The sequence below is a fragment of the Coccinella septempunctata genome, chromosome 4, assembly GCF_907165205.1.
Source record: "Coccinella septempunctata chromosome 4, icCocSept1.1, whole genome shotgun sequence".
NCBI classification, from domain to species: domain Eukaryota; kingdom Metazoa; phylum Arthropoda; class Insecta; order Coleoptera; family Coccinellidae; genus Coccinella; species Coccinella septempunctata.
In genome coordinates this window covers 7,870,937-7,880,776 of record NC_058192.1, presented here as the reverse complement: position 1 = coordinate 7,880,776, position 9,840 = coordinate 7,870,937, and the positions used below count along the sequence as shown (strand labels likewise).

At 33.9% G+C, this 9,840-nt stretch overlaps 1 protein-coding gene across 1 annotated transcript; it reads right to left on the bottom strand.

The window, feature by feature from the left end:
• Positions 1-194: 194 nt before the first annotated feature.
• LOC123311055 (serine/threonine-protein phosphatase 1 regulatory subunit 10-like) lies at positions 195-9,699 on the bottom strand. Its single transcript, XM_044894811.1, has 5 exons — positions 9,270-9,699; positions 8,980-9,077; positions 8,631-8,905; positions 7,027-8,208; positions 195-1,956 (listed from the first exon to the last, which is right to left on the bottom strand). The coding sequence occupies exons 1-5, from the start codon at positions 9,270-9,272 to the stop codon at positions 476-478; spliced, it is 3,039 nt and encodes a 1,012-aa protein (XP_044750746.1). The 5' UTR covers positions 9,273-9,699; the 3' UTR covers positions 195-475.
• Positions 9,700-9,840: the final 141 nt, after the last annotated feature.

Here is a 9,840-nt window from a genome sequence, read left to right as displayed (position 1 = left end):
TCAAGCCTCAAATTATTGAAATTATTCTTCACAACTTTTTTCTACCCGCAACCTTCGTCGTCGAATGGAATATTTGTCGATTTACAAATAGGTATTAGAAATAATTTGAATACTATTCCACTTAAGTGAAAATATATATGTATAGCTGAATCTATATTATTTTATGGATAATTTGAAAAAGTAATGATAGAATAATGAATTGATCATTTTAATTGAAACAAAATGAAAAATATAAAACAAGAAAATAGCATAAATCATATTATTAATATTCACAAGCTATATACAAACGATTTGTAAAATTTCTTAGATAGAAATAACAACTGATAAACTCACTGACCTAAAGGCAGTGATCAACACCAATCTTACATACTAATATCACAATGTACCAACCAGACAACGGTTGAAATAAGAGAATATACATTGACACTATACAATCTGTATCATATTTACATGTTATAGGATGATATTTTATCAGTTAGTTTGGATGTATGAATGGACAGCTGTCGATCTTTCTGCAGTATCCATGGTTTTTCACATTTTTACAAATTCGACCTCCTCTATGATCATTACCTCTCCAACTACTTCCACCTCTAGGTACATTATTTCTATTCCAGTTATTGTGTCCTCTTCTAAATGCACCCCTTCCTCTATGTCCTCCTCTCTCCATGTTGTTGAAGTTATTATTTGGAGGCCCAAACATATTTGGTTGGTTGAAAGGCATTGGGAAATTTTGGTTTTCATTCATCATAGGATTGAAACCATCCATAGTGGGGCCATTGGGAACAAATATATTGGCATTAATTGGACCCTGGTTCATTGGGCCTTGATTCATAAGACCTTGGTTCATTGGTCCTTGATTCATCATATCCATAGGTGGTCCCATATTCATATTTGGATTACCCATCATATTAATGTTGTTTGGCATCATATTGGGGGGACCATTGGGAATCATATTCGGCGGTCCAAAACGTGGTCCTTGCAGACCAGGAAAACCTTGCGGTCCTATCTGTGGGAAATTTTGGAATGGTCCAGGCATATTCTGGAACATAGGTGGCATATTAACAGGAGCCAGTTCAACTGGTGCCATTCCTTTAGGTTCTGGCCAAGGTGTATTCCTCAAATCACAAACTTGACTCTCAGCATCTTCCAAAGGTATACTGACTGGATCCACCATGGGATGAATTTCTGAGATAGGTTCACCTGGGGTATCAGGGATTGAATTTTTATTGAAATATAATGCTTGAAGAGTATTCTTAGATCTAGCATATTGTATATCTTTTTCTAAACTTTTGGAACCAGGTTGTACCGGTAAATCAGGTTGGTCAACAAGATATGGTACTCTCCAGGCAGTGGTTGGTTCCATCAGATCTTCATTGTTCAATTTACGTCCTAGCAATGCTTCTCTTTCATGTGTCATGTCCAACTTAGCCAATTCTGTGAAATTAGGCCGCGATACGTTTACTCTCTCTGTTTCATCTAGTTCGAAATATCTTATATCCACCAAGTCTTTGTCATCTTTCCATCGTATAGAACGTTTTGGTCCTTTCCTTTTGAAATACACTAAAGCACCCTTCAAACCGTCACTATTTGTCCTTGTCGAAGGTTCATTCACTTCACTACTATCCTCGCTAGCCGTTTTCTCCTCTTTCTCTTCACCACTTGTTTCCTTATTTACGTTCTCCCCAGATATAGCTTCTTCCGCTGGTTCATCAGGTGTATTCTCCTTTGTTTCTTCAGTTTCATTAGTGTTATCCAATGTTTCCTGATAGAAATTAGCAGGAGAGTAATTTTTTATTCCGATAGGTGAGCTGGACGATGGTGGTTGCTGTACAGATGGACTGGCCTCTTCAGGTTCTTTAGATTGACTTAGACGTCGTTTCTTCCTTTTTGGTTCTTTTTTCGATGTAGCTGCAGTGAGAGCATCCATGAAGATATCACTTTCTTGAAGGAATGCAGCTGTAAAGAAATAATCATGATTAATCTTTTCGGCAGAAAAGTAAATGATGAGAAAAAATGTGATTGTCAATGCTTATAACTGTGAAAAGAAACACAAAACCTAGAAAAAGACATTAGAAAACGAATAAAATTTATGCATAATGCAATTTAAAAAAGAACGGTATGAAATTTTATGAAATGTTGTTCTGGAAATAAATTATGATAGATTCAAGATAAATGGTTTTCACTATGGTCTCCGTATGGATTAAGTGCTCTTACAGCTCTCAAGGCAACTAAAAATCCCTCACATATTATTGCAAGCAATTCAACTATTCCATGCTCATCCTTTCTCAAATGAGATGGAGTGAATAATTAAAAATAATCGAGCGAAGTCTTGAAAGTGCATTTCTATCAGTTGAGTCTAATAAAATGAATTCTATAACGCCAGAATGGGATTGGCAACAAAAAACAGGCCTGACGATTACGTGATGAAGTCAGAATGATAAGTTTAGGTGGCAATGCGGCTATTCTAGCCACTCCACGAGGGAGATCTGTTAACTCCGGCACTGGATCCACCTAAGAATGGAAAGTCCTCTCTGCCAAGTTGGATTGAATTGTACAGGGCTGTACTCAGCGAAGAAATAGTTACAAATTCGAAATTCAAACTTAAAAACGATAAATGGAAACATTGATGAAACGGATTTTTCTTCAGATCATTATTTGGATCGAACTTTTTCTTCTAAGAATGATGTAGGACCCAAATGGTATCAATAAAAGATTCGGGACAATAAATTTCAATTTAGGAAACGAAAGTCGGATAGAAGGCGATCGCGCTTGTCTGCGGTTGTGTTCGAAATTTTGGTACGGAAAAACTAATAGATTGCTTTCATTGTCAATATGAAGAAGATTCTCTTTCGAAAGTTCAACATTACAAAATCCAGATAATCTAGGTCATTCATCCCCTTTCGATAAAGAAAATGCAAAAACACTGGTAATCTACCAGAAAACGATTTAAGTATGTTCTGATATCGCCACGGCTTAAACTAATCGAAGCATTTCGAACAAATTTAAACACAAGATTCTTGGAGACCGTTCTTTATTTAAACGATTAATTATTTTTCATCTAACCATTAGAGAACACGAAGTGCGTAACACTAATCTGAATAAAACCCGATACCAAATAGTAAATTCAATATTATCGTATCACGCAATTTCCTGTGCAAAAACTGCAGAAATATTCCCCCAAGAAATCAATGAAAAATTTCTTTCCATTACATATTCTAGATGCAAATTAAAAATAGTGTAACCCTTTGATTTTTTTGTCATTATGCAAAGCTTAATAGCTTATAACCTTGAATAATGTGCGGGTAGTATGAATCACTAGTTACGTTAGCAGAAATTACTTAAATTTGCCACATTAGTAAATAATATATCATGCAAATTTTGAATTTTTTGCTAAGATGGAAATATCATTCAATAACTAACAGATCTAAATATGTTTATTCGCATTATTCTTTCTTCCAATCAAAAAATATTTGTCTTTTTAAAAGTGCGCAGTGATACTTTCCCGTGCGCGACACCCGGTGACGCGTAATGCACCAGTGCGGCGAAGTGCACTTTCGGAACTGCAACGAGTGCGGAGAAGTAGGTAAAAACGCACTAGAGAAGAAAAATATTTTTTGAATAAGATAAACATGCAACAGAAAAAATTTAGTATTCTTTAAAAATGCGTCATAAAACGTGAATTTATTCTAAATGAGGACGTTATGCTCTACGCCTGGACTTTCTTTATTCATCTTTGAAACCTAATAATCGATTTCATCTGTAGAATCTTCGTATATTAACAAGAGCTTTCTTAATAATTTTATGTGTTTTTTCTTTCGGCGTATGATAGAATTCGAATATATCGATTAGACCATTGCTGAAGGAAATAAGATGAGGATAATTCGCTTGTAATGAGATGAGTGTTTCCAGCTTAAAGAGTGAAAGTAGTAATAAAATTCCACTGTCTATTATACTTATGTGACAAGAATAAAGTTGAAAATTAAAGTGCAAAATATAAACGTTTTACTAGTATTAACGCGTGACGTAAATGGAATACTAAAAGAATTCAGATTTAAATAAAAATTTAAATACGGGAAATTCAATATCTGAATTGAGTAACCAAGAATTATTGATGCTAAAAATAACGTTTTCTTTTTAAATTTCATAATAAAATTCGTTTTTTCATCAATTTCACCCACCCACTTTCAATGAAAATAGTTTGTCGTTATTTCTAGTAAAAAAATTATAAGATCAATTAAAGAAATTCATAAAGGAACGATTCAATTCGACAATACATCAAGTATATTGAAATTTCAATACGCACAATGATTCAAATTTAAATTCAAAGCATGTCGGGACTGAATTCTCACTTATTATATAAGGCGCGTAACAGAATGGTTACATATGTTTTTGCACCCCCTACCCCCAAATCTCGTTAATTGAACATAGTGAAGGACAAAATTTGAATTCCAAAGAATTCAGGTAAATATACGGATTTCGAACCCAACCTAGGGTTGGGGAGGCAGCCGAAACAATTGATATTGCGTCATATCAGGGTTGCTGCCACAAGAAAACATTTTTTGAAATCTTTCCATAGGTTAGTGGGACCTCTGTTAAAAATATGGTTTCAAGACTGAAGTGAAAGCAGCAGAGATACTTCTTAATATAGAATATTGAAGATTTGGCGAGAGATTAATTGAGTAATGAAGACAATAAAGGTTAACAATTGTTCATTCTAGGCAGACTATAGATGATATTTATGTAGAAAATTAGTTTTATATTTGGGAAGCTAAATAAAAATTAAAACAAATAGAACAATAGAATGTTACATCCTACAAGTGTGGTACTGTAACAATGCACCTCTGCCTTTGAGCAGGTACTATATTCCTATATGCGCTGATCTGTACTGTTCATGAAATGAAACATTATTTTAATGGGGATTGAACAACCAACTTCAAATCAGTGAAAGGAAAAAAGCCTTTCTATTTTAGATTTACAGTTGGGCCTTAGGTATCGTGATTTTTTCCCAGAGATTGAGAAAAGAAATTTTGGCAACTAAAAATTTAAAGAGTTGTCACGATTAAAAGAATCTAATGCAATCTTTAAAACGCGTAATTTGCAGCCGTTTTAAAAAGCGACCAAAAGGTGTCGGCGAAATATTTGTTTCTAGAAATTTCCATCGATTTGTGTGAAATATTAATTCCAACTCGCGATTAGCTTGATCATAATACAGGGTGTTTCAAGCTGAGTGTCCACTAGAAGTATCTAGAAATACGAATGAGATTTTTTGCTGAAAATTTGAGAAAAATAATGAATGGGTGGGATTCATTCAATTAAAATATTCTCTTGTCGGCAATAGTTCCGGTTATACACCGGAAGTTAATCTCAACTTTGTTATTTCGAATGCGACACCCTGTTTCACCAAATTTTTGAATTTTCAACAGAATTTTTACTGCTATTCGAACTTCCTCATAAGCAAACCTCAAGGTTCTGGGGATATTAATCAATTTGTCTCGACTAGAAGTTTGGAATAATTGTGTTTACTTCCTATTGAGAAAAATTTGAGTGTTCATAATTGTACTACCCACAGAGAATACTCTCTAGATTCTACTAGGTCTACTGGCTAGTTAACCAGAATCTATCTCGGGTATATTCAAAATTGATAGTTATTTTTTCAAATATAACACCCAGTATTTTAATAGACCATTAGATGGAAGGTAAGAATCTCCATCTAACATCGTCTCACACCCTATATCTGAGGATTTTCAAGAAATTTGATGACTCATTGAAGAGTAGCTTTACTTCAAAATAAATGAAATGTCTTAATCTCTCCAAAACTTTGAGGTGTGCAAATCATTGCTAGAATTTTGTTGAGAATCTAAAATTATTATAAAACATAGGATGTCATATTTGAAATAATAATATTATGGAATATTTTAGTTGAATGAATCCTGTCCATTCATTATGGTCCACAATTTTTCATGAAACCTTATTAGGTTCTCTAGTTACTTCTAGTGGACACTTGGCGTGAAACACCCTATATGTTTGTGTATCAAAATTTTATATGTACTTTTAATGTATCATATCCCAAATCGTTCATATAATTCATCTTTTCATTCCTGGCCATAAATTTCAGACTTTGAAGTTTGATTGAATATTGGCAGCATGCAGAAAGAAAAATTTAAATGACTGGAAATTTTAGTATTTTTCAGTCTCTTTCAATTTTTAGCATTCATATAATGGAAAGAATAATAAGGCAAATTAGATTCGCCTTTATTATTATTAAACGAGAAACCCGAAAAGGTTACAGATGAGCCTTGGTCCAAGTTGACAACCTTAGTCCATTGTTGCCAAATTTCAATAATTCTCCTTGTACTCTCACTGGTTTTCTTTTTATCCCGTTACCACATCACAGGAAGGAAAGGACCTATGTATATACGTGGAACTTGTGATGCGTTTTTATTGTCATCTTAAAGAAAATGTACAGGAAAAAAATTTTAAAATCAACTAACTTACCAAAGAGAAGCCAAATCAATCTACCTAAGAAAACAAATTTTGAAAAAACATGTTTTTTTAGGTAATGTAAGGTAGTGTTCACAGCACATAACATGTCCAATAATAATTGCACTGTCCATTCACTTGTGGAATATTAATGAATGAAGAATTTGGAATTTGAAAAAAAATTTAAGAATCGGAAAATTTAAAAGGACAAAAATATTTTTGAAACATTAATTACCACCAATTTTCGGTGGCCCGTAAATAAGAGTTATGAAAATGTAGCTCTAAAAAATCCCTAAGCTCGTAGTATGACAGCTCAGATGGCCTAGGAAGCAATATAACCGCATCTTTATACAAGCTGTAACAAAAACTATAAATATTAGAACATATCTCAGACAGTATAAGCATTGACAAACACCAGAACAGGTCACAGGAGAAAACACTTGGCAAGCTTTCGCTCTGCTTCACATTTTCCACCTTGGACTTGGACGAAGCTTTGGTACCTGAAAAATAAAAACAGAAAATCAGTGATGGTCAAAAAAAACTTACGTTTTGGTTTGGGTGGTATTAATTTTATAGCTCCAATCCTCTCTGGCACTTCTAACTTGATTTTTTTCTCTGGTGGTGTGGATAAACTCTCTCTTGGCGGTGAAAGTCGTTTTGTAGGAATAGTAATTGGTGGTATTACTGGTGGTGGTTTCTTAACAGCACTTCTTGGCGGTGGTGGCTTCACTTCTTCCTCCAATCCGGTTGAGCGCATTTTTGAATTGAAAATTTTTACAGTCTTAGGTCTATCCTCTCCCTTCTTCTTAGGTTCAATAGACATGGATGGTTTTTTCTTAACCTCTTTGTCTTTGTCATCGGTAGGCTTTCTTGGTATTCTCCCTATTTTATCCAAAGTTACTGGTTTTAGTTTCTCCAAAGTATCCTTATCCTTTTCAGCTTGCTTCTCCTTAGATTCTTTTGGATCTTTTTTATCTTTACTTCTACTGCTGCTTGAGGAATTATTGCTTTTGCTGCTGCTACTAGAACTGTGTTTCAAAGAACCATTACTTCTATGTTTATCTTTGTCATTTTCTTTATCTTTTCTACTTTTTTCCTTCTCCCGACTAGAACTACTACTTTTTGATGAATGTCTAGAACTGTGTTTTTTATCTTTATCTTTACTACTGCTGCTGCTGCTAGATTTACTAGAGGAAGAGCTTTTCTTGCTGCTGCTGCTACTACCTGAAGATTTACTGCTACTCTTGGATTTAGAATCTTTTTTCGCATCAACTTTATTTTCCTCTTCCACTTCTTTTGGAGCATCTTTCTTCTTATTAGCCTCTTCAGAAGGCTCTGTTTCTTCAGTAACAGCTTTCTCATCTGCTTCTTCTGAATGGATCAGCTTGGTAAGAACCTGCTTTCCATCTCTGATGGTTATTTTGTAAAACATACTAGTACTAATTGTATTTTCATCTTCTACTTCCATTTTGACCGGCTCTTCAGCAGGTGGTTCTGGGAGTTCTATAGTTTCAATTTCATTTGTGACCACAGGAGATTCTGCAGGATGTTCAGATGTCTCAACAGGGGACTCTTGAGTTTTATCCTCTTGTGTTGCTTCCTCCACGATAGTAATAGGGGCTGCTTCAGGAGATTTCACTGATGATTTTTCTTCTTGTATAACAGAAGTAGAGTTTTTCACAATGGCTAGCCAGTTATTTACTAATGAAGTAGCCATATCTTTTACATCTAAGAAAAAGAAGTATTGTGAGTTGAGCGATATTTGAAATAGACAAAGGAAGAAAAAAACTGATTTTACAAGGTGAAAAATATTTTTGATTATGAAAGATTTCATTATCAAAACTCCACTTGCTTGAGCCTTCACTAAGAAAATTTATATTATCAATTTAAATATATGGGTCATACTTTTAATGTTGTTTTGTTTTCAAGATTTTGTTCTCATTATCACCAAACATTTGCTTGAGCATTGAATTGCTTCAGGATACATGTAATAACCTAGTTACATAAATAAATAGAAAATAAAATAAAATAAGTATGAAACACAAATTTTGATGTTTGCTTTGAATAAATATTCCTAATTCCATCAAAACTCAAAACGATAGTTGGAATAACAAAAATAACTACACTTAAAAACATAAATTTGAACTCACCTCCAAGATCTTCTCTTTTCGATAACGTCTTCACTAATTTGGGAATATTATTTAGTCGCAATCTAGTTGAATCTACAGGCGTGATCAATAACAATTCAAGGACCTCTTGAACTAAATTCCAATTGGAATTGCCCATGGCTTCTTGCAGCCAAGTTTGAATTAAAAGCCAACCTCCCGAAGTCATGAACATATCTATCAATGTAACGTCGGTGCTCTTCAATATCAGTAAGTAAACACACTTGCTTACAAGTTTCTTCGAAAATTTCGTCATCAAGCTATAGGAAAAATGTGAATCATCAATATATGCGGAAAAAAAAATGGAATCAGATAAAAATGAAAAATCACTTACTTCACAAAGCGCGGAACTTCTTCTCTTGAATTTATACCACCGTCTGGTGATAACAAAACCGATAAGCATTTCAACAACGACAACGGATCTATTCGTGGCTGAAATTAATAAGAATATTTTAATGTCGTCACAAGATGGCGGATTGATTTACAAATCAGAAGGCGTTGGCTGTAGTAGAAATCAAGTTTTTGATATCAAATTGAAAAATGAAGTTGTATTACTATTAAACCTGAACAGCAAATTAAAGACTTTGAAACTTAACATATATACAGATCTAGTTGTAATCTTACCATATTGGTTTTGTAATGGAATCCAATTTACTTATTGCACTATAAACATAAAATAACTGCAGACTCGTAATATTGTTCAGTTTATCTGACTAAAATCGGTATTATTTCACGACAAGTTTTACCTAATGATTCTTATGAATCGATTAAATAATATTCATATTCAATCTTTTGAGGTAAGCGTGATCGTCTCCATTTTGGTTTTTCCGTCATGCCAATTAGAATTGGTGAAAGACTATTTCTAAAGTCAAATAACAACCAAATAGTAAATACTATAACTTTTTCTAATATTGAAGATTATAGAATTCGCCTTATAATGAGAATTGGGGCAAATAAATATTTACAAAATACACAATTTTATGATATTCCACGCTTGACGTGTGAGCAAAGTACCAGACAGCACAGCGGAAACGGGAATAAGATTGAAAAGTTGCTCTTTGCTCATAGAAGTTGGTACATTTTTCGGATGTCAATGATCACTGACTATGCGCAAAGGCCGCAATGCGCATTTCAACCACAGATAACAAAGTAGTTTTTGACTACCGGATATGAATTTAGAAAGTAGGCCCCAAGT